Source organism: Macaca mulatta, chromosome 4, assembly GCF_049350105.2.
Source record: "Macaca mulatta isolate MMU2019108-1 chromosome 4, T2T-MMU8v2.0, whole genome shotgun sequence".
In the NCBI taxonomy this organism is placed as follows: domain Eukaryota; kingdom Metazoa; phylum Chordata; class Mammalia; order Primates; family Cercopithecidae; genus Macaca; species Macaca mulatta.
The window spans coordinates 146,887,069-146,911,125 of record NC_133409.1 but is presented as its reverse complement, the minus strand read 5'-3'; the positions used below and the strand labels follow the sequence as shown (position 1 = coordinate 146,911,125).

At 47.2% G+C, this 24,057-nt stretch overlaps 1 protein-coding gene across 13 annotated transcripts in view; it reads left to right on the top strand.

Annotated features, from left to right (window-relative positions):
* Positions 1–24,057, top strand: part of PPARD (peroxisome proliferator activated receptor delta) — an 85,791-nt gene that overhangs the window by 23,649 nt on the left and 38,085 nt on the right. For 3 of the 13 annotated variants that reach the window (XM_078000251.1, XM_078000248.1, XM_078000252.1), the window contains exon 3: positions 9,881–10,030. The exons of 7 other annotated variants lie outside the window; for them this stretch is intronic. Coding sequence is in view for 1 of the 6 variants with exons in the window: in XM_078000248.1 (XP_077856374.1) it covers positions 10,001–10,030 (30 nt within the window). In the remaining 5 variants the exon portion in view is untranslated. Of the gene's footprint in view, positions 1–4,925; positions 5,013–9,880; positions 10,031–24,057 lie in introns of all 13 variants that reach the window. 3 more of the 13 variants (XM_078000254.1, XM_028847643.2, XM_015136200.3) reach the window with 1 other exon arrangement.

Sequence of the window (24,057 nt, the reverse complement as noted above, 5' to 3'; positions counted from 1 at the left end):
ATTTTTAGTAGAGATGGGGTTTCACTGTGTTAGCCAGGATGGTCTCGATCTCCTGACCTTGTGATCCGCCCGCCTTGGCCTGCCAAAGTGCTGGGATTACAGGCGTAAGCCACCGCACCCGGCCCCAAGTGTTACTCTTTAGGCAGACGCCTGTCTGCTGTACTCACTGGTCTGCACCTTGCTTCACTTATTGTATCTTGGCCATCTTTGCATACCAGACCTGTAGAACTTCCTTATTCTTTTTTTTTTTTTTTTTTTTTTTGAGATGGAATCTCACTGTGTTGCCCAGGCTGGAGTGCAGTGGCACGATCTCAGCTCACTGCAAGCTCTGCCTCCCGGGTTCACGCCGTTCTCCTGCCTCAGCCTCCCGATTAGCTGGGACTACAGGTGCCTGCCACCACACGCAGCTAACTTTTTTTTTTTGTATTTTTAGTAGAGTTGGGGTTTCACCGTGTTAGCCAGGATGGTCTCGATCTCCTGACCTCATGATCCACCTGCCTCAGCCTCCCAAAGTCCGAAAGTGCTGGGATTACAGGCGTGAGCCACCGCGCCCGGCCCCTCATTCTTTTTTTTTTTTTTTTAACAGTTGCCTCATCCATTGTATGGTTTTTTTAAGGACAGATTCTTGCTCTGTCACCCAGGCTGGAGTGCAGTGGCACAATCTCGGCTCACTGCAACCTCCCCCTCCTGGGTTCAAGCAATTCTCCTGCCTCAGCCTCCTGAGTAGCTGGGATTACAGACACATGCCACCATGCCCAGCTGATTTTTGTATTCTTAGTAGACACAGGGTTTCACTTTGTTGGCCAGGCTGGTCCTGAACTCCTGACCTCAAATGATTTGCCCATCTCGGCCTCCCAAAGTGCTGGGATTACAGGCGTGAGTCACCATGCACGGCCTGGATGTGCCATTCTCTTATTCATTGATGAATGTGCAGGTGATTTCCAGTCTTTTTTGGCAATGAATAACCTTGTCATTTTGCACACAGATAAACAGATTGACAGTGCTTCTGTGTGATAGGTGCAGTGATGGAGTGGACACTGGAGAACTGGGAAAGGCTTCTAGAGGATACTTAAGAAAGGCTCAGGGTGAGTGAGCACTAGTATCTGAGCGGGCCTTGCAGCCCTGGCAGAATTTCAGCAGGCTGAGATGTTGTAGGAAGGGTGAATATGACTAAAGAAAAGAACAACAGCTGAGGTGTGACAGGGGAAATGAAGAGTATTAGTTATCGATTCCTGCATAACAAATTACCCCAAAACTTAGTGGCTTAAAACTAATTTGCAGTTTCTCTGAGTTAGGAGAGATTTACACAAAGATGTGAATACCAGAAGGTGAGGATTGTTGCCAGCCATTTTAAATGGCTGACTCTAATAGCAAGTTGCAGTAAGGATAGGATTGGCCAAGGCAGCAGATGGAGCCATGATTGTGTACAATCTTACATACGTAGCTGAGAGGTTCTCAGAGATTGATCTGAGAACAGTGGGAGCCATGGAAGGTCTTTGAGCAGGAGAATAACGTGATAGCTGCCATACAGGACAATTAATCTGATAGCATTTACACTAGAGGGGTCAAAATGGAGAGAGATACACAGGCAGAGGCCTAGATTAGGAGATGGCTATAGTAGTGCAGGTGAGAAATTCCTGGCCTGTAGTACTAAATACTTTTTTTTTTTTTTTTAAGACAGTCTCGCTCTGTCACCCAGGCTGGAGTGCAGTGGCGTGATCACAGCTCACTGCAACCTCTGTCTCCCGGGTTCAAGCAATTCTAGTGCCTCAGCCTCCTTCGTGGCTGTGACTAAAGGCGTGTACCACCATGCCTGGCTAATTTTTGTGTTTTTAGTAGAGGTGGGGTTTCGCCATGTTGGCCAGGCTGGTCTTGAACTCTTGGCCTCAAGTAATCCACCCACCTTGGCCTCCCAAAGTGCTAGGATTATGGGCGTAAGCCATTGCATCCGGTCTGTGCTAAATACTTTAGCTGCATAATCTCTGTCTTCGAAATGACCACAAAAAGAAGGTATTACTGATTTATAATAATATGCATATGGTCTTGCATATGGCCATACTTATGACTTGCATATGGTCATACAGGTAGTAGGTTGCAGAGCAGCACTCAGGCCTGCCTGGCTTTGATGGCCGTGCCTTTTCGTGGCACTGGAAGTGGAAAGGTGGGGGTGACTGGGGGGATGAGGTTTTGTCCATTCCCTGGATGCTGAAAGGAAGTGGAGGCATGTAAGAGGTTGACTCTTTGAACCTGGATGGCTGGGACAAAGATAACACTGTAACAGGAAGGAGAGAGGCCAGAGGGAACACTGGTGTGGTGGGAGAAGGTGAGTTATTTGGGAACGTGGGGCATTTGTTGGCAGGGTCCTTCCCAGTTACAGGGTGAGTATAAATAGTTCCTGTCCTTTGTATATGAAGAGGTACCCTGGCCCAAAAAGACTCTAAATGTGGAGAAAGGATATGGTAGTGTGGTGGTGGTTTGAACATTGGGTTTGCAGAAATAGTGACGGTAACTGGCACTGGTCTGCACTTTAGACTTTCACAGCCCATTCACTTCTTTTGAGACTCACACAACCCTGTTCAGGTTATCATCATTCCATATCTGATTGATGAGGAAACCAAGGCTCAGAAAAATCCATTTGCTCAAGGAGAAACAGTGTTTCAGTTACCTAATGCTGTGTAACAAATCACCTGCGAAACTCAGTAGTTTAAAACAACCACCATTTATCCTTTCTCTTGATTGTGTGAATTGGGCCCAGCTGCTTGGTTCTGCCCCACATGATGTCGGCCGCGCTTGCCCATTTGTCTGTGTTTAGCTGCACTGTAATGTCCAAAGCCGCTTCTCTTTGCATGTCCTCTTATCCTTCAAGAGTCTATCCTGAACTTCTTGCAGCAGGGCATCTGGGGGCCAAGACGGTGGAAGGCAGTCCTGTTGAGGCCTGGGCTCACGTCCCAGAGCATCACCTCAATCATGTTCTATTGGTCAGAGCTGTACTGGGCCAGCCCAGATTCCAGGGTGGGAACTAGACTCCACCTCTTGATGGAAAGAGTGGCAAAAGGTTTGTAGCCATCTTTAATCCACAGACAGCCGCTAGTGGATACTGGATTTGAACCCAGATCTGTGTGACTCAGACTCAGGGTTCTTCTGCCACTCTATACTGCCTTAATTTCTGCTTCTGGCTCCTTGGGAGTTGCAAAGCTTGCTGGCTCTTCTGTGTGGTTGGAGAGGGCTGATTTTTCTTGTGGTCTCCCACAGTGGAAGTTGTACTAGTCATCCCCCTTTTCACAGATTAGCATGCAAGATCACTGTGTCTTAGGGAACCTTCCAAAATAGGCTTGCTCTGGGGATTTGCTAGCTTCCCCCGAGCTTCAGCAGTGATAGCCAGACATGCATGGAATTTCCCTGTGGAGTTTCCCTTTCTGTGCTTAGTGGCCTTTTGATCCACAGTGCTCACTGGGTGGGATTCCTGCTGCATTGTAGCCAGATGTGGAGGCTAGCCCTATTTTGAGTTATCCCGGATGGTATCCAGCCCAGTGAGTCCCATACTTGACTCAACTGGCATATTCACCAGGGAGTTTTGGGGAAAATGTGGATTCCTGGGCCTTCTTCATGCCTATTGAATTAGAATCCCCAGGGATGGGGTCCAGGAACCTGCCTTTAAAGCTCCCCATTGATTTGGGGGTACAGCCTGGTTGGAAACCACTGACTTCCAGTTGCTGGCACCCTCCCTCAGCCCAGTCATTTCAGAAAGATGCCTTTGAAGTCACTGATCAGAGGAGGCCACGTGGGAGAGAATGATTTGTCCAGAGGGCCTAACACTTCACAACCAGGAAGTGACTCCTGAAAGTGTCCAGGAAGTTTCTGTTTGAATCTGCTCAAATCTTTGATGTTGTTTTGCATGCTTTGATAGTATCTGAGCTTTATGGTGGCTGCTGGGTTTTTTTTCTTTGAAAGTGTTTGCAGAGAGGAGCAAGCTCTTCTAGCAGTCAGCAGATACTCCCCCTAACCAGAAGCTACTTGGTCTGATTTATTTGAAGTATGAAATTCCTCTCCTTGGCTATCTGGTTGGTATCTTTGGTGTGAAGAATATGACAACCCTAGAGATATCTAAGTTAACACAGCAGTTGGACCTTTCTAGTGTTGTGCCTTGGACATACTTAAGGTACACTTGGAAAACTAGATTTTAAAACCCTGGATAATTTGGTTTGCCAGTTAAATAAACTTCTATATTTTAGAATATTTGGAAAATAAAGATAAATATAAAGAAGACCATAAAATTACCTAGAACTTTCCTCTCAGAGGATTTCCATGGTTAATGTTTTGAATGGCTATTCATCCTTCCCCTCATGACCCTTCACACCCCCTCTTTTAGAAAACTGTATTGGGCTGGGCGCCGTGGCTCACACCTGTAATCCCAGCACTTTGGGAGGCCGAGGTCAGGAGATCGAGCATCCTGGCTAACACAGTGAAACCCCATGCGTACTAAAAATACAAAAAATTAGCCAGGTGTGGTGGCGGGCGCCTGTAGTCCCAGCTACTCGGGAGGCTGAGGCAGGCGAATCACTTGAACGGGGGAGTCGGAGGTTGCATTGAGCCGAGATCCTGCCACTGCATTCCAGCCTGGGCAACAGAGTGAGACTCCGTCTCAAAAAAAAAAAAAAAAAAAAAAAATTGAAGTCATATTGAATGTGACTTTTTAGCAGTTTTGTTGAGATACAAGTCTTGAAGTCCACCTGTTGACAGTGTGCAATTTGATGGTTTTTAGTATTTACAGAGTTGTACAATCATCACCACAATCTAGTTTTAGAACATTTTCTTAGTCCCAAAAAGACATCCTATAATCCATTAGCATGCATTCCCACCTCAGTGCCCCACCCCACCTTCACTCCAGCCCAAGACTACCACTCATCTACTTTCTCTACCTACAGATTTACCTGTTCTGGACATTGCATATAAATGGGATCATACAATATGTGATCTTCTGTGATTGACTTCTGTCACTGGACATAATCGTGGTACTGTTTTGAAACCTGCTTTAAACATTTATATCCTAGCAATTTGAATATAGTTTTCAAGAATGCGCTTTTAATAGCAGAGCAGTATTCATTCTTATGAGAATATCTAATCTTATTTAATCAGTCCTGCCAACAGACGTTTAGGTTATTTCTCATCTTTTGCTCTTAGAGCCAATGCTCTCTACACTTAGATATGATTTTGTTGATTTATTGGTTAATTGTCCAAATCCATGACTAGAACAAAAGCTCTTTGAGAGCAGTCACCTTGTCTGTCTCCCCTACTACTTGGCATAGTTCCTGGTATTTGGTAGGTATTCAGTTTTTTTTGTTTTTTTTTTGTTTTTTTTGAGATGGAGTCTCGCTCTGTCGCCCAGGCTGGAGTGCAGTGGCCAGATCTCAGCTCACTGCAAGCTCTGCCTCCCGGGTTCACGCCATTCTCCTGCCTCAGCCTCCCAAGTAGCTGGGACTACAGGCGCCCGCCACCTCGCCTGGCTAGTTTTTTGTATTTTTTAGTAGAGACGGGGTTTCACCGTGTTAGCCAGGATGGTCTCGATCTCCTGACCTCGTGATCCGCCCGTCTCGGCCTCCCAAAGTGCTGGGATTACAGGCTTGAGCCACTGCACCCGGCCCAGGTATTCAGTTTTTAAAGTGAGTATATTTGTGTGTATGTGTGCAAATTTTGAATGAATTGAAATGTAAGTATATGAATAAATGTTGCCATATTGTCAAATTCTAGAAAGTTATACTAATTTACCCTCTCACTGCAGTATAAGAGTACCTGACTCCCTGTTCCTTTGAATCTGGGTTAATTTGTACAGGAAGTCCTGTGATCTTTTGGATGATGCTATTCTCTGACCTGTCGGCCAGTTAATTTGGGAATTGATGCTTATCCCTGTCTGTGGGCCAGGAAGGGTCTGGCTGTTGGGAAACATGGTGGCGTGTGGGAGCTCCAGCCACCCGGGTCCTCACTGTGGCTCCGTGGTATTGTATCGTTTCCTGTTGCCCTTAGAAAGTCTGCATCATGTTGTCTGGGCACTTCCTCTGTTGTGTGCAGGCATGTTGGGGAGTGAGTAGAGTTGGGTGGGTAAAGTATGTGTAAGAAGATACTGGTTCTGGCTGCTGATTGGAGTGCCTTTTGAAGTCAGGAGAGATGTCACTCTGGAAGTTCAGTGTCTTCAAAAATAGAAATGAAGAAATGCTTCCAGGAAGTCTGATGCAACTGGCCCAGTCTGCCCCCCTCTGAGGGTGGTGGGCACCCACATGGCTGGTAAACGCTTCATGAGTCACCCACTGGCCACAGTCCCTGCTCCTCTCCACACGCTTCCTGTCTGGAAAAGCCTGCTACCCGCCCATGATGAAGAGTCACCCCAGAGAACTTGCCAGGGATGCGGGGCAGGTCTTCCCAGGTCACAGCAGCAGCCTCTCGCTCATAGGTTTCACAGCAGCTCTTCTCCCCAAGATGAGTTGTGGCAACTGTTTTTTAGATAAATATGTGGAATGTATGGTTGGGATTGGAACAGAAAGAGCGGTTGGATGGCAAGGCAGCTCTTACGTGTAGCAGGGAGCTCACGCGAGCCACATGGTGGGCAGTTAAGGCCCCAGAATTCACCTCCAACAGCTGGCTGCTCATTCTATTCTTCTTCTCATAGTTTTCCCATCACATTTCCCTTGGGGTTTCCTCCAGGCCTTCCCCTACTCACCCCACACCCTCTCGGAAGATGCTGCCTCATGTAACTTTGCCAAGCTCTCAAGCATTACAGATGCCTTTACCTTCTTTTCTTTGCATCTTAGAAATCACTGATATGTTGCTCTCTCTCACATAGTTGCTCTCTATTATTACTTCAGCAATTGCCAAGTGCCTCCTCTACGCTTAGTACCTTGTCAGACTCTGGGATGATGCGGATGAAAGAGACTGGACCCTGCCCCCTAGGAGGGCAAATGTCTGTACTCCTGTGGCCTCCGTTTCCCTTCCTCTCTGACTGCGCCTTTGCTGGCCTGGTTCCTCTTCCTCTTTCCACTGCCTGAGTGTGAACATTCTTTGGGCTTCTGCCCTCTCTTCTCTTCTCTCACCCTCTCCCTCCACACGCTTGTCCCTTCCTATGACTGTGACCGTCTGCTCTTATAGCTACCGAATACTAAAGTTCTTTTCTCCTGAACACTAGGTCCCCGTGTCCACCGGCCTGCTGGAGTGTGCAGCCTTAAAGGCAGAGCCCATCTTTGTCTCTGCTCTTTGCATATCCCCTTTCTGTTAATAACCCGTCATTCTCTCAGTTTCCGGGAGCCTTACTAACAGCTTTAAACCTCATTCCTCTTCCATGCACAGGTCATTCCTCCCGTTCTTTTGAGTGTTTCTCCCCACTGATTTTACTGCCTATAGTGAGTTGGATGGTTGCCCCTCCAAAAGATATGTCCAAGTCCTAACCCCTAGAACCTGTGAACATGACCATCTTGTTTGGAAAAACACTCATTGCAGAGATTCTTCCCTATGCTGCAGATGTACATGAACCTGTGCTCATTGGCTTCCTCTCTGGGCCTGGCCTTGTTGGTTCCTGGTCTGAAATAGTGGCTGTACTTCTAGTCCACACGGTGATTACATATTCATTACTCAGTTTGAGCTCCCCAAGTCCAAAGGCAAAGTTCACTGCCTACCCTCTCCACTAACTCCTAGGTCAGGAGACTTGCTAGATTGTGTGCACAGCTGCTACATGTATAGTTTTTGAGGTCTGGGTTTGAATCCTGGTTCTGTCATTTATTAGCTGAAGGCCTTTAACAGATTGTAACCTTTCTGGGCTTCAGTTTCCTCTTCTGGAAAATGGGGCTAATTGTTGTGAGAATTAGATTGCCTAGTGTCTAGCACTGTGCCTGACACTCTGAGCTTTATTTTTATTTATTTTTATTTTTTGAGATGGATTCTCGCTCTGTTGCCTAGGCTGGAGTGCAGTGGCACGACTTTGGTTCACTGCAGCCTCCATCTCCCAGGTTCAAGCCATTTTCCTGCTTCAGCCTCCTGAGTAGCTGGGTTTACAGACTCCTGCCACCATGCCTGGCTAATTTTTGTGTTTTTTAGTGGAGACGGGTTTCACCATGTTGGCCAGGTTGGTCTTGAACTCCTGACTTCAGGTGATCCACCTGCCTTGGCCTCCCAAAGTGCTGGGATTACAGGTGTGATCCACGTCCAGCCCACTCTGAGCTTTATAACCAGAGAGATTCTGTGGCTAGCCGAATCACTCAACCTCTGCTTGGAGGATCCCAAGCTTGAATGTGTGTAAGAGTTCTGCCTTAAATCCAGCCTACTTGTATGTCATTCTGCCACAGTTGTCTTTGTCCCTCCACAGTTTGTCCTGGAGCTGGGCATTGTGGAGGCTAAGACAATGGATTACAGAGCTACAGGTCTAGGAGGGCACATAGAATTATAATGCCTATATGAGATAGATGACAAAGTGGGTAAGAGCATGTGCTCTGGCGTTAGACCTGGGTTCAGATTCAGGCTCTATGACCCTATCTCAGTGACCTTGGGAAACTTTTCTTTGCCTCTCTGGGCCTCAGTTTTCTCATCTGTAAATTGGGAATAACAATGGTACATACCGCTGGGCATGGTAGCTCACACCTGTAATCCCAGCACTTTGGGAGGCCAAGGCGGGTGGATCACCTAAGGTCACGAGTTCAAGACCAGCCTGACCAACATGGAGAAACCCCCGTCTCTACTAGAAATGAAAAAATTAGCCGGGCATGGTGGCGCATGCTTGTAATCCCAGCTGCTCAGGAGGCTGAGGTAGGAGAATCGCTTGAACCCGGGAGGCAGAGGTTGCAGTGAGCTGAGATCCCGCCACTGCACTCCAGCCTGGGCAACAAGAGCAAAACTCTGTCTCAAAAAAAAAAAAAAAAAAAAGGTACATACCTGTCTTAGTCTGTGCTGCTATAACAAAATTCTGTTTATAAACAACAGAAATTGATTTCTCACAGTCCTGGAGCCTGGGAAGTTCAAGATCAAGGACTGGCAGACTTGGTGTCTGGTGAAGGCTGTTGTCCACTTCCAAGATGGCACCTTGTTGCTGTGTCCTCCAGAGGGGATGAATTCTGTGTCCTTACATGGCGGAAGGGTGAAAGTGGCCCGCCTAGTTCCCTGGAGCCCTTTTATAAGAGCACTAATCCATTCCTGAGGGCAGGGCCTTCATGACCTAAACACCTCCAAAGACACACCTCTTAATACCGTTGTATTGGGAGTTAAGTTTCAACATGAATTCTGGAGGGTTCACAACATTCAACCATAGCAATACCTTATAGAGTAATCGGGATAATTAAATGAAAGAATGCCCATAAAACGCTGAACACATGCCTGATTCTTTGTAAACAATAAATATTAGGTATCACTATTATAGAGACCAGCTTCTGCTGTGGAGAGTGGTAAGTGCCTGGATGCCCCAAGCCACTGGACACGTAGCTGCATGGATCGATCAATGTACCCCTGTAATTATGTAACAAGGGGACATGGAGAAAAAAACATTTCCAGTGTTGCCTCCTCTATGACATGATTGTACCCCTAAACTGCACAGAGGAGCTTTCTGTTCTTTGAACTCCATAGCTGTTGGTACTTCTCTTGTGGGGGTTTGCCGTAGTCTTTCTTGTATTATGACTGTTCTTCACTCTACGTTTCTTTCTTTCTTTCTTTTCTTTCTTTCTTTTTTTTTTTTTTTAAGACAAAGTCTCCTTGTGTCGCCCAGGCTGGAGTGCAGTGGTGCAATCTTGGCTCACTGCAGCCCTGACCTCCCTGACTCAAGTGATCCTCACATCTCAGCTTCCCAAGAAGCTGGGACTGCTGGCGTGTGCCAGCACACCTGGCTAATTTTTTTTTTTTGTATTTTTTGTAGCGATGGGGTTTCACCATGTTGCCCAGGCTGGTCTTGAACTTCTGGGCTTGAGTAGTCCACCCGTCTCCGCCTACCACAGTACTGGGATTGCAGTGTGAGCCACCACGCCTGGCCTACTGTATGTTTCGTGAGGTCAAGAATGGACACTGGGTAACTGATTACTTGCATTGAACCTTGGGATTCAGCCAGTGAAAGTGGTCCACCTGGCAGTAGTGAACCTCTGGCTCCTGACCTCTGCTGCTAGTGAATCTGTTTCTCCTCTGGCTGCACAGACACAGGGTTTCCTGCCTCCAAAGAGCTTTTCCACTGTGTACATGGGACCTGAACTGGCTCTAGAAACCTTGGAGCCTGTCACCACTTTTCACATCACCCAGCAGGAGCAGAACTTAGATGGACCAGGCATAGATGGGAAACATGGGTTTATTGCTAAGATCATGGTTAGTTCTCCGGTGGGGGGTTTAGTGGGCGATTGCTTTTTGGATTTTTGTTTTGTTTTAGAAGTAAAAAATATGGGCCAGGCGCGGTGGCTCATGCCTGTAATCCCAGCACTTTGGGAGGCCAAGGCGGGCGGATCACGAGGTCAGGAGATCGAGACCATCCTGGCTAACATGGTGAAACCCCATCTCTACTAAAAAATACAAAAAATTAGCCAGGCGTGGTGGCGGGCCCCTGTAGTCCTAGCTACTCAGGAGGCTGAGACAGGAGAATGGCGTGAACCCGGGAGGCAGAGCTTGTAGTGAACCGAGATCACGCCACTGCACTCCAGCCTGGGTGACACAGCGAGACTATGTCTCAAAAAAAAGGAAAAATATGTACATTTTTAATAGTGGTGGTAAGAATCTTCTGTAACTACTTACAGGACATCTTCATCGAGGGGTCTCCAGAGCTTCTAAAACTCAACACTCCCCTAGTGACTCTTACATTTTCCTGCCAGACTTGCTCTTCTTCCCACAATCCCCACCTTAATGGAATCATCCACATCCCCCTGTTCACCTGACAGTTACCCTTTGTTTCTCTCTTCTCCCTGGCCTCATTTAATCAGTAACTAAGTCTTATTCTTCCTCCCTAATGTCACTCCTGTTTTTTGCTATGAGGTCTGATGGCACTAGTGCTGCCTGTGGTTGCTACTGCCTCATCTTTTCAACCTTTCTGTGTCATGACGTTTAGGAGTTTCTTTCATAAACAGAATGTGGCTGGATTTAAATCAAATCTGACAATATGAAGTAATTTATGTACATTTTTGGGATTTAACTTAATGTGTTACTGTATTCTATTTTTTAGTACTTTCCATGTATTTCCGTTTTTGCCTGTTTTTCTCCTTCCGAGTTTTCTTTTTTTTTTTTGGGGAGATGGAGTCTCGCTCTGTTACCCAGGCTGGAGTGCAGTGGCGTGATCTCGGCTCACCGCAACCTCTGCCTCCCAGGTTCAAGCGATTCTCCTGCCTCAGCCTCCCAAGTAGCTGGGACTACAGGCGCGTGCCACCACACGTAGCTAATTTGTATTTGTAGTAGAGATAGGGTCTCGCCATGTTGGCCAGGCTGGTCTTGAACTCCTGACCTCAGGCGATCCACCCACCTCGGCCTCCCAAAGTGCTGGGATTATAGGCATGAGCCACCGCTCCCGGCCTGGAATTTTTTTATTCCCTTTACCGGTTTGAAAACTATACATTTTACTTCTGTTCTTTTCTTCTTTTTTGAGACACGGTCTGGCTCTTTTGCCTAGGCTGGAGTGTTGTGATCACAGCTCACTGTAGCTTTGACATCCTAGGCTCAAGCAATCCTCCCACCTCAGCCTCCTAAGTAGCTGAGATTATAGGTGCACACCACCACGCTCAGCTAATTTTTTTTTAAGAAAAAGTGTTTTCTAGAGATGGGATGTTACTGTGTTGCCCAGGCTGTTCTTGAACTTCTCACTCAAGCCCTCCTCCCACCTTGGCCTCCCAAAGTGCTAGGATTACAGGAGTGAGCCATCTTCCCTGGCCTTTATTTCTGTTCTTACTCCAACATTTTCTCATCTTTTCTCCCATCCTTTTACTTAGAAAAATGTTAAAATTAGAGAGAACAGTAGTACAATGAACATCAGTATTCTCTTTAATCATATTCAATTAGTATATTTCTCTATATATGTATATATGCTTTTGTTTAGAATCATTTGAAATTAAGTGTGGATTTGTTCTCCATTTTCTTGCTCAGGATTTGGTATGCTGCTTCTATCTGAGGACTGATTTATAAAAGAAAAAACAAAAGAAAGAAAAAGCTTTTTTACTTTAGAATGATTGTAGATAAACTTAGCTTTACAGAATTTCTATATTCCTTCACCCAGCTTCCCCTAATGTTAATCTCTTACATTTAATTCTTTCTTAAATTCTGGAAAGTTTCAGCCATTGCCTCTTTGGCTCTCTCATTTTCTCTACAGTGGCCTCTGGAAGGCCTCTTAGACATATTGTTGACCATTCTACCACCAGAGTCTCTATATTTGTTCTTTCTGTGCTCCTTTATCTGTTTAATCATCTAAGTTTTCTTGTGTAGTTTCTTTGAGACTGTCTTATTTCTGATTCTTGGGATGCTACTTCTCGTTTTGTGTCTGATGCTCCCCCGCTTGGTGGTTTATTTCCTTGTGTGGTTTGTAACTTTGGGTGTGAGTTCATCTCCAGGAGGGATTCCCTTTTCTGTCTGAGACTTGTGACCTGAATTATGAAAGTATTCCTCAGAGCAGTTTGTTTGCTTCTGGCGGGGCCATGAGTGTTTCAGTGGTCCTGGCTCAGTTTTTATGTTCACTGCTTAGTGCGGCACCCCTTCACCACCCTAGTAGTGTAAGTTCAGTTTTATATCCATGGGCAGGACTAGCTTGGTGACTTAAGAAAGGGTGACCTCCCACCCATACCTGACCCACAGAGCCTTGGAGAAGTGTTCAGCTTCTTGTTGCTTTCCTATACTGGCCAGCCGTTTGAGGCTCTCTTCTTGATACTGGGACTCAAAGCCACAGGCAGGCTTTAAACCACTTCATATGTGGGTGCAAAAGTCCACAGGCCATTGTGGTGTCAGTTCTTGTCGCACATAGGGCATTTCTCTTTCCAATTTGACTGCATGTCTAAGGGTGTCATTTGTTTTATTTTATCTGGTATTTCTCTGTGATAGTGATAGAAAGGGGAAGCTCGTTCACATTAATTTAGTCCAGTATCCTGCTGAAAGTTTGTTCAGATGCTTAACATGTCATATGAAGCCTTTCATGATCCAGCCCATTCTACCTCTCCTGCATAAACTTAGCTCTTAAATTTTACACTTCAGCAGATTGAACTATTCGCATACCATGTACTGTAATGTTTAAAAGCGTAGGTTTTAGGGTCCAACTGTTTGGCTTGGAACCTGTCTTTTCATAACGTATGATTTTGGACAAGTTACTTATCCCTTCCGTAACTCAGCTTTCTCATCTGTAAAATGGCAGCATCTGGTGTGCAGTAACCCTGATCCCTGTTGGCTCCCTCTCTGGTTGCTGTCTGCAGCAGTTCAGGCTGCCTCCAGCAGTTCAGGCTGCCAGGCTTCTGTGCAATTGCACTGCTTATTCCTTGCCTGGAATTGCCTGTCTCCCCTCCTCTCCTTGATCCCTCCCAGGAGAGCAGCCTTTACTCCTTCAGAGCTTAGGGTCTCTGTCTGTAGTAATTACCACTCTGTGGGTCGCTGCTTGTTTACGTATCTTTTTTTTTTTTTGAGACGGAGTCTCGTTCTGTCACCAGGCTGGAGTGCAGTAGCGCGATCTCGGCTCACAGCAACCTCTGACTGCCGCGTTCAGGCCATTCTCCTGTCTCAGCCTCCCATGTAGCTGGGACTACAGGTGTGTGCCACCATGCCCAGCTAATTTTTGTATTTTTGGTAGAGATGGGATTTCACCATGTTGGCCAGGGTGGTCTCAATCTCTTGACCTTGTGATCCGCCCACCTCAAACTCCCAAAGTGCTGGGATTATAGGGGTGAACTACTGCACCTGGCCACGTATCTCCTTTTTTTCAGCCGACTCTGACCCCCTTGAGAGCAGGGCCTTGTTTTTCTTGATACTTGAAACTCCTGTCATTCTATCTGTCATTTGGTGGGCATTCAGCGTTGGTAGTTGAATTGCATTGAATTTCTCTGGCTGAGTAGAGGCAAGTGCTGGGAGTGGTATGGGATGCAGATGCAGGGAGTGACACCAGGAAAGCTTGTTTCTTTGGCACATTTTATGCCAAGTTGATGGAAATGTGAATCAGTATGGCTGGGACACAAGGTGACAATTCTTAGTCTAGCTGAGGATGCCAGAGACTTAAAACAAGCCAGTGGCCAGAAAAAGCCACTAAATCTTGCAAATTAAAGTGGTTTCCAGCCTTAAGAATGCATGCCCCACATTCCCTTCCCAAACTCAGCATCTCTGAGTGCCAGGTGGAGGAATACAAACTAATTATAATCCTAGTGGGCCCTGCGAATCTTTAATTTTAGAATAAGACTGCCCTTCTGAAAGGCACAGTTGCTTTAGGAGTAGATGACTCTGTATGCCCGGGGCCTCCGAAGAGACCAGGATGTGAAAACTCAGTACCTGGCATTTAGAGCTGTGTCACTCATCACTTCTGACCTCGTTAAGATTTCTACCCCACTGACACTTAACAACTAAAAAGGGCAGATGAGATAGGTCTGGGGCAGAGCTTAATGGCCTGTGTCATCCTCTTCAGCTTTGCCTGAATTCTCTGGACTCTTGGGACTCTATCATAGGAATATTCTCAGAAGAGAAGGCATTTGAACCTTTAAAGATCCCCAGATTAGCCATCAGATAACAGTCTCATGAGAGTGATGAACAATGACAGCACCAACTCTCAATTCCCTTGGCTAGAATTTCAGGAATCACCTTGAACTCAGAGATGGGCACAGAGTTAGGTCTTGAAGTAGACATCTTTTCTGTTTTTTGTTTGTTTTTTTTTTCTTTTTTGAGATGGAGTTTCGCTCTTGTCACCCAGGCTGGAGTGCAATGGTACCATCTCTGTTCACTGCAACCTACGCCTCCTGGGTTCAAGTGATTCTTCTGCCTCAGCCTCTCAAGTAGCTGGGATTACAGGCACCCGCTGCCATGCTTGGCTAATTTTTGTATTTTTAGTAGAGATGGGGTTTCACCGTGTTGGCCAGGCTAGTCTCGAACTCCTGACCTTGTGATCCACCCACCTCAGCCTCCCAAAGTGCTGGGATTACAGGCATGAGCCACCATGCCTGGCTTCCAGTAGGCATCTTTGCCCAACCCACATGAATCCCATTAGTTCTTTCTTGACAGCTCTCAGTCTGTGGTCATATATTAAGCAACTGTGTGTTCAGTACTGTGCTAGGTGCTATTGCTGAAGATACTGAAATAGTAATGCCACAAGTCCCTCTTCTCAGAGAGGAGAGCTTGTAGTCTAGTTGGAGAGAATTCCTAGCACACAGCAAGCTGCAGCCAATGGTGCCCAACAGTCATGCTGTCTGATGCCACTGGGTGCAAGTGTGTTGCTTTGACAACTTGGTGCTTTTGCCCAAAAGGAGCTGTTCTCTTTCTGAGACTTGGACTATTGGTTTGTTTTTTCTCAAATGACTTGCTGGCACTGTTAGAGACTGGTCTGAATTAACGAGGACTACCTTTTATCTGTTTCTGAGGAAATAGCCCCAAATGTGCTCTCTTGGTCTTTATGAACTTTTCCCTTCTTCCATTTCTCCAAATAATGGTAGAGTAACTTTACAGTGTCATCTGCTGATCTCCAAGGTCTTCTAGGGGCACGTCATCAGCAGTTGCTCCTTTTGAGGTATCAAGGTTTGTCCTGTGGACTCTCAGATAGTTTCCTTACCTGTTCAATGAATCTGATTTTCCATTTTTCTAGGAGAGTGTATCTCAAAGTGATTGCTGAATCAGAATGTCTGGGAGTGTGACTTGGAATCTATTACTGACGATTAGAGGAAAATGTAGCAAATTATTATCTGAAGCATTTATGGATGGATCAATGGATTCATGGATGGGGATTCTGACTGTTAGGTAGTCTGTAGTCTCAGACAGTTGTGGAAGCTCCATTAGGTCATGAGCAACCCAGGCTCCTTACAGTTCCCTGCCCTGCCATTCTTAGGGTGTGGCTGCTGTCCTCATGGTCCAAATGGTTGCCGTGGTTCCACATCTCACAGGGAGATAGAAAAAGACAGAAGAATGATGTCTCACCTCCCTTCTAAGGAGACTTCAACAAAGCCTGCCTCTACCACTTTCTGTGACTGAGGGAGAGTTAATTCATATCTCAGAGCCAATTAACCTCATTTTTGTTTTTTGTTTTGTTTTGAGACAAGGTCTTACTTTGTCACCCAGGCTGGAGTGCAGTAGCATGATCTTGGCTCACTGCAGCCTCGACCTTTCGGGCTCAAGCAGTCCTCCCTACTCAGCCTCCCGAGTAGCTGGAACTACAGGCACATGCACCACACCTGGCTAATTTTTTAATTTTTTCATAGAGATTGGGGGTCTTGTTATGTTGCCCAGGTTGGTCTTGAACTCCTGGGCTCAAGTGATCCTCGTGCCCTGGCCTCCCAAAGTGCTGGGATTATAGGAGTGAGCCACCGCACCAAACCAGTTACCTCATTTGTAAAACAGGTGTGGTAACGCTTAGTGCAGGAGTGAAAGGATCAGGGAGCACACATACATACAAAGTGCTTGGTGCGATGCCCAGCCTGATGTCCAGCCTGCAGCACCTGTTCTCTAAATCATAGCAGCAATTGCTGCTGCAACATACTTCTCTTTCTCCTCTCTCCACCACTCCATCTCGCCAGGGTCTCTGCCTTGCCTGTCAGGCTCCCCTTTCCTTTGCTCCAGCCTTTTGCATCTGTTCCTCCCCGCATTCTCCTGTCATCTCTCTTCCCTGTGCCTCATTTTCCTGCTCTCCTCCTGCCTCTATCCCTCATCTTCTTTTCAGTGTCTCCTTCTCCTCCTTGAACTACCTCTTCCTTCTAGTGCTTCTGTCCTGACCTCCAGTGAACAATAATTCTTTGTAACTTAATGACAAATTATCATTACGTTACAAAGACCAGAGGCTAGAGGTGGTGATTGGCCTTGTAAACTGTAGGTCAGCGATGAGTAATTTAAGAAAACTAAATTTAATTGGTTTACTCATGAATCAGTTAGGAATTCTGTTTGGCAGCTAGAACAGAAATAGCAGTAGCTTAAACCAGTAGAAATTTTTTCTATTGTGAAAAGAAATCTAGAGGGGATAGTCTAGGGCTGGTCTCTCTGCTCCGCCATCCTTAGTGCAGGGCTTCCAACCCCAAGGTTGTATCATGGTTTGAGATGGCTGCGGGAGCCCCAGCCGTCATGTCAGGTTCTAGGAAGAAAGCAGGAAGAAGAGAGGAAAAGCAGGAAGAACACATGCTCCATCTTAAGGAGCTTTCCTGCAAATCCCACCAAATAGCTTCAGCTTCTCCTCATTGGCCTCCATTAGATGCAAGGGAGGCTGAGACATCGTTTAGGTGGGCACATTGCTACTTGAAGCAGAATTGGGATTCTGTCACTAAAAAAGAAGGTGAGAATGGATATTGTGTAAACAGTTAGCAAGGTCTGCCGCCATTCATTCAGCATTAATTTAGCACCTACAGTCTACTAGTTATGAAGAACAGTCAAGGTGCCCCATTCCAGAGGGAAGACATAGATAAGTAAACAATACAGTACAGAGGGTGGGTGAGGAAGAGGGGGAGAATGGAGAAAGGCACAAAGTGGGTATCTCACATACCCTCCAGGGGCACAGTCTCGAGTTCATCATGCAGGCATTCTTGCCTGTAGTTTGTTTCCTCTATGTCCCCTCTTCTGCTGTCTCCTTTTTGTCATTGTTATCATTGTTGCTGTTGGGGTTTGTTTTTGCCCCTCCATTCTGACATCAGCAGTAGCCTCTGGAACCTTAGGAAACAGAAATAGTTGGCTTAGTGGGAAGCTCTGGGATGGGAGCCATGTGTTTGAAGAGCCAAGTCCCAGGCCCATTAGGCAATTAGAGGCCAGTGGCAGGAGAACATTCATTCCTGGACATGCCATGGCACTGCCAGGAGACTTTACTCCAGGAACGGGGTCGTTGTCAGGAGGCATGTTCTAACCAGGCACCTGGCATCACCTATACTGTGCTTGCCATAAAATGAAATTTTAGAGCAGTAAAATTATCCAGGTCCTGTGAAATGGGTATAATTGTTTCACCCATATTAATTTTTTTTTTTTTTTTTTTTTTTCTTGAGATGGAGTCTGGCTCTGTCGCCCAGGCTGGAGTGCAGTGGCCGGATCTCAGCTCACTGCAAGCTCCGCCTCCCGGGTTTATGCCATTCTCCTGCCTCAGCCTCCGGAGTAGCTGGGACTACAGGCGCCCGCCACCTCGCCCGGCTAGTTTTTCGTATTTTTTAGTAGAGACGGGGTTTCACCGTGTTAGCCAGGATGGTCTCGATCTCCTGACCTCGTGATCCGCCCGTCTCGGCCTCCCAAAGTGCTAGGATTACAGGCTTGAGCCACCGCGCCCGGCCTCACCCATATTAATTTAACCAGAGGTCTTGGTATGCTGTCATGTTAATTATGTGTAAAAATACTTCTACTTACTACAAAATTTATTGACAATTAAACATTGATATTCATTCTCGGAACTCAAAAATTCTAGGAATAACTTGGGAGACCCACATTATCTTTCATTCTGATCCTAAGAACATCTATTGCTGTTTCCTTTGGGAAGTTAGAGAGGCAATGGGAAGCCTGCTGCAGAGATTTTCTAAACAGGCATATCCCAGCCCCTAAGGAGTTTGAAAGTGTCAGAGAAGGCTAAAGAATTAAAAGATTGTTCTGGCACAGTGCAATCCTTATGAGGTCGTACCCTGGGCAAGTTACCCTCCTGTCCTCAGTTTCCTTATCTGTCAAATTTTGATCCTATGGATCCTCCCCAACAGGGCTGTGATGGAGATGAAGAGACATATGGGAAGCATTCAGTATGTGTTGTTATTATTATTATTACTATTATTATTATTATTAGTGCTACTGGTAGTGCTAGCCCACTAGCCCACTGGGTAGTGATTGCACCCGTATGTTGGGGCCAGAGTGTGGAAAGCCTTGGATCCCACATGAAGGAGTTGGATTTTGTGGGCAAGGGTGTGACAGATCATGGCTGGGCTTAGAAATGTCACTGACAGGAGTGGAGAGGCAGATCTAGGTGAGGAGTGGGCAGGGCTTGAACCCGGCCAGTCAAGGAAAGGGGAGAATGGATAAGTGAGTGGTGAGAGAGGACCCACTGGTGCTGGAGTTCAGCCTGTGTGCCCGAGGGATGGTGTCCCATTGACTTGGGTGGGAAGCACTAGAGGTGTAGCGGTTGGGGTGGCAGGAGGGGAAAGAAGCATATGGTGATCAGCTTAGCAAACAAATGGAGAACTTGCTGCCTGCCAGGGACACCTGTGGCCTGGCATGAAGATAATTGATTGTGTTTTGAACACATTATGAGGCCCCTGCGAAGCTTCTGTGTGGTATTTACACAATCAGCAGGAGAGAGCCCCCAGACAGTGGTGTGGGATGCAGTCATGGTGTGTGAAATTGCCAGTGGTTGGATTGTGCAGTGGATGGATTGAGCAGGCAGCCAAGAACAGAATGGGGTGGGGAGGGCGGTGGGGGTAGGGAAGGAGGATCATCATTTCAAGGGCGAGTGAAGGAAGAACAAGCAGAGTGCAAAGCCCCCAGAGGGGAAGGCGATCTTTATGAGGTTTGACTGTGACCCTGGGCAAGTTACCCTCCTGTCCTCAGGAGGAAGTGGTTGACAGAACCATTGCAGCAGTGAGATGGAACAGGACCAGGGCAGCAGCCAAGGGCCTCTTAGATGGGGGGGCGGTGGGGCAAGAGGAGGTCATCCAGGACCTCCAAGAGAGCTGTTTCAAAATGGGAGGAGAAAGCAGTGTTCCTCTGGTGGTGGTTCTAATGCTTTGTATTTGTAATTCCTAGTCATTTTCAAGGCCCTTCGCATTCTTTGCGTCGTGCTCCCTCACCAGGCTGTCAGGCAGTAGGGGTTGGCCCCATCGTACAGCTGAGAAGTTGAGGCAGAGCCTAGCCAACCCACCTGACCCATGCTGGGCAAGGAAGACTTGCTTCCTAAAGGAGGGTCTTCCTCAAGGGCAGAACGGACCTAGCTAGGTGAGGAAGGAGGCCAGCTGGAAGGGAATGTCCAAGACCTGGGGCCATGTGTTGAGAGCAAGGTACATTTGACCTGGGAGAGTGGTGGGAGAGCAAGCTAGAAAGGGAAGCAAGCCTGGATCAAGATGGGCCTTGTACCATCAGGAGTTGGGATTTTTTTTGACAGTAGCAGGGAGTTTTAAAGATTTCTAAACAGGGAATTACATATGATCAGGTTTGTGATCTAGAAAGATCAGTCTTGCTGCAGACAGGGAAGGAGGCAAAGAGTGAAGCAAGGGACCCTCTTAGAGACTGTTGCAGTAATTCAGATGAGAAAGATGAGAGTTGGCCAGGCTCGGTGGCTCACGCCTGTAATCCTAACACTTTGGGAGGCCAAAATGGGAGGATCACTTGAGGCCAGGAGCTTGAGACTAGCCTGGTCAACATAGCGAGATTCCCAACTCTTTTTTTTTTTTTTAGAAAAAGAAAAGAGAGACAGCACGCAAGAGAAATGATGATACTGAATTAGGGAGATACTGAGAACTTAGATGAACAATACTTGGTTGCCAGACATGGTGGCTCACACCTGTAATCCCAAAACTTTGGGAGGCTGAGGCAGGAGGATTGCTTGAGACCAGCCTAGGCAACGTAGTGAGACCCCACCTCTACAAATTTGGTTTTTTAGTGAGCCAGTTGTGGTGGTACACACCTGTAGTCCTAGCTACTTGGGAGGCTGAGGTGGAAGGATTGCATGAACCCAGGAGGTTGAGGCTATAGTGAGCTGTGGTCATGCCACTGCATCCCAACCTGGGTGACAGAGCGAGACCCCATCTTAAAAACAAACAAACAAACAAACAAACAAATACTTGGTTCATTTGGTACTTGGCTCTTTGGATCTTGGGGAATATTGGAGATGACGGAATAACTTCAAGGAGACCAACTTCAAGGTCAAGACTCCTGCCAAGACTCCACCCAGACATAAAACAGGAAAATGATAATAGAATCTACCTCACTGTTGGCCTGGCAATGGGAGTTTGTTGATAACCCTGAAGATGAACTCCTCAAGGTGAAGAGCAAGGCTTCAGAATGGGCTGCTCGATAGATGTGAGAGACAGAGACAGACCTGGCCTTGCAGAAAGGTTGCTGCAGCCTTTGTCCTACCATCTCCAGCACAGGATGGTTTCTAGTCCCAGGAGGCCCTGTCTTGTGCTGCGTGGGGCCCTTAGCGCGGTGAAGACTCGCAGCACCCTGGAGGTCTTTGTTGCTTCTGCCCTTTCCTTTAGATTGCATCTCCCAATCTTGGTTTATATGTTTGTCAGGAGGTGGGGAAGCCTGCTTTCCCCACCTGACAAATTTATAAACTGGAAATTGATCCAGTCCTGGATCAGTTTGGGTCACACAACAGGGTGGGCAGTGTTGACCCACAGAGGGTCCTGGGCCCCTTATTCCTCTCTGGCCCTAGGCTCTGAGCTCCCAGGTTTTGACTGCCAAGCAAAAGGTGGAGTTGTGTCCATTGTTGCTCTTTACCAGGCCCCCAAGAGTTGCTGTCGGTGAGCTCACAGGCTCTTTTCTTCTCTCTGCTTTGACTAGTGCTGAATTTCTGACCCCAGGCCTGTTGCAGCATCTGTGTGGCTTCTGGGCCGGAGCCCAGATTTCAGCAGGCTGCCCATAGTTTACCCTCAGGATGAACTCTAGGAAGCTGGGGAGCACTCTGGTGGTGGTATAAGTTCAGCCCCTCATTTTAGTTTATTTTTATGTTAAAATGTTTATTAATACCAAATAACACATAGATCAGAATGTGGTATGACAGAAAGGGACTGACTGGACTCAGGATCTCCCACCCCAGCCCCAGGGGTGAAGGTGAAGGTGATTGGTTTCCTGGCTATCCTTCTTTCCACAGTTTTTCCATGTGCACTCTCATGTGCGTGTGTTTTTATCCTCTTCCTGCTCTTAACCGTGGCAGTGGGGAGCACACTAACTTGCTCTGACACCTAGTTTTTTTTTATTAAGTGTATCTTGGGAATCTTTCCACATCAGCATATACAGATACACTGCATTCTTTTTTTTGGAGATGGAGTCTCGCTCTGTCTCCCAGGCTGGAGTGGAGTGGCACGATCTCTGCTCACTGCAACCTCCACCTCTCAGGCTCAAGCGATTCTCCTGCCTCAGACTCCCAAGTAGCTGGGGTTACAGGCGCCCACCACCACGCCTGGCTCATTTTTGTATTTTGGGTAGAGATGAGGATTCACCATGTTGGCCAGGCTGGTTTCAAACCCCTGACCTCAAATTATCTGCCCACCTCCGCCTCCCAAAGTGCTGAGATTACAGACGTGAGCCACCACATCCGGCCATTCTTTTTTTTAAAAAAAAACTTTGTTGTTGTACATATGATGTGTGTTAAGTGGACTGTGGCTTATAAAACCTCTTCACAGATGTTTTCCAGTGTGATCCTTCTAGCCCTGTGAGGAAGACAGACCAGAAGAAATTTTTTGCAGCTTAGGATACTCTGCAAACAAGGAGGAAGTGAGAGGAGTTGGGGCTTGTTTAATGCAGACTAAAACAGGATCTTTCCTTTGAGAGACTGAGACAGGATGGGGAGCAGGCTGTAGATGTGCATACATACCCGCTCAGAGAGAACGTGCGAGGCAGCATCTGCAGAGGAGTGTGGTGGGCAGCACGTGCTGCGGGGGCAGGAAGAGGAGAGCTTCCGGGAAGGGGGTGGAACTTGAGCCAAACCTTTTTTTTAAAAAGAGGGGAGGGCCGGCGCAGTGGCTCATGCCTGTAATCCCAGCACTTTGGGAGGCCGAGGTGGGCGGATCATGAGGTCAGGAGATCGAGACCATCCTGGCTAACATGGTGAAACTCCATCTCTACTAAAAATACAAAAAATTAGCCGGGTGTTGTGGCAGGTGCCTGTAGTCCCAGCTACTCGGGAGGCTGAGGCAGGAGAATGGCGTGAACCCTGGAGGCGGAGCTTGCAGTGAGCCGAGATCGCGCCACTGCACTCCAGCCTGGGCAACAGAGTGAGACTCCGTCTCAAAAAAAAAATAAAGAGGAGAGGCTGGGTGCAGTGGCTCACACCTGTACCCAACACTTTGGGAGGCCAAGGTGGGCAGATCACTTGAGGTCAGGAGTTTGAGACCAGCCTGGGCAGCATAGCGAAACCCCATGTCTATTAAAATTACAAAAATTAGCCAGGCATGGTGGTGCACACTTGTAATCCCAACTACTTAGGAGGCTGAGGTGGGACAATCACTTGAACCTGGGGTGTGGAGGTTGCAGTGAGCCGAGATCATGCCACTGCACTCCAGCCTAGGTGACAGAGTGAGACTCTGTCTCAAAAAAAAGAGGGGAAGGTAGGAATGAGACAAAGGAAAAGGGGAGGAGGGCATTTCGGGCAGGAGAGCAGCATGGACAGAAGGTGCAAACACGTGGCAGAGGGTCGGTGTCCATGGACACGCTTCCACCACCCTGGTCTAATCATTGACTTAGCAGACATCTAAATGCCTACTGCGTGCCCAGCACTGTAGAGGGTCACAAGGCAGCAGGAACCTCTCAGTGCCTGCCCTCTGTGGGCTCTGACTCCAACCAGGAGAAACTAGATGCACAACAGCAGGCAAAACTTAACTGATGGTGAGAGAGGTCAGCATAGTGGTTACAGCTGAGCACAGTGACTCACACCTGTAATCCCAGTACTTTGGGAGGCCGAAGTGGGAGGATAGCTTGAGCCCAGGAGGCTGAGGCTGCAGTGAGCCCTGATCAGGCCATCACTGCATTCCAGCTTGGCCTGGACAACAGAACAAGACCCTTTCTCAAAAAAAGCAGAGTAGTTACTTCTTATTGTGGGGATTAGCTGGTCAGGGGCACAAAGAACCTTCTGGGGTGCCGGAAATGTTTACTGTCTTGACCTGGGTGATGGGTTTTTTTGGTTTATTTTTTGTTTGTTTTGTTTTGTTTTTTTGAGACGGAGCCTTGCTCTTGTACCCCAGGCTGGAGTACAATAGCGCGATCTCGGCTCACTGCAACTTCCACCTCCTGGCTTCAAGCGAT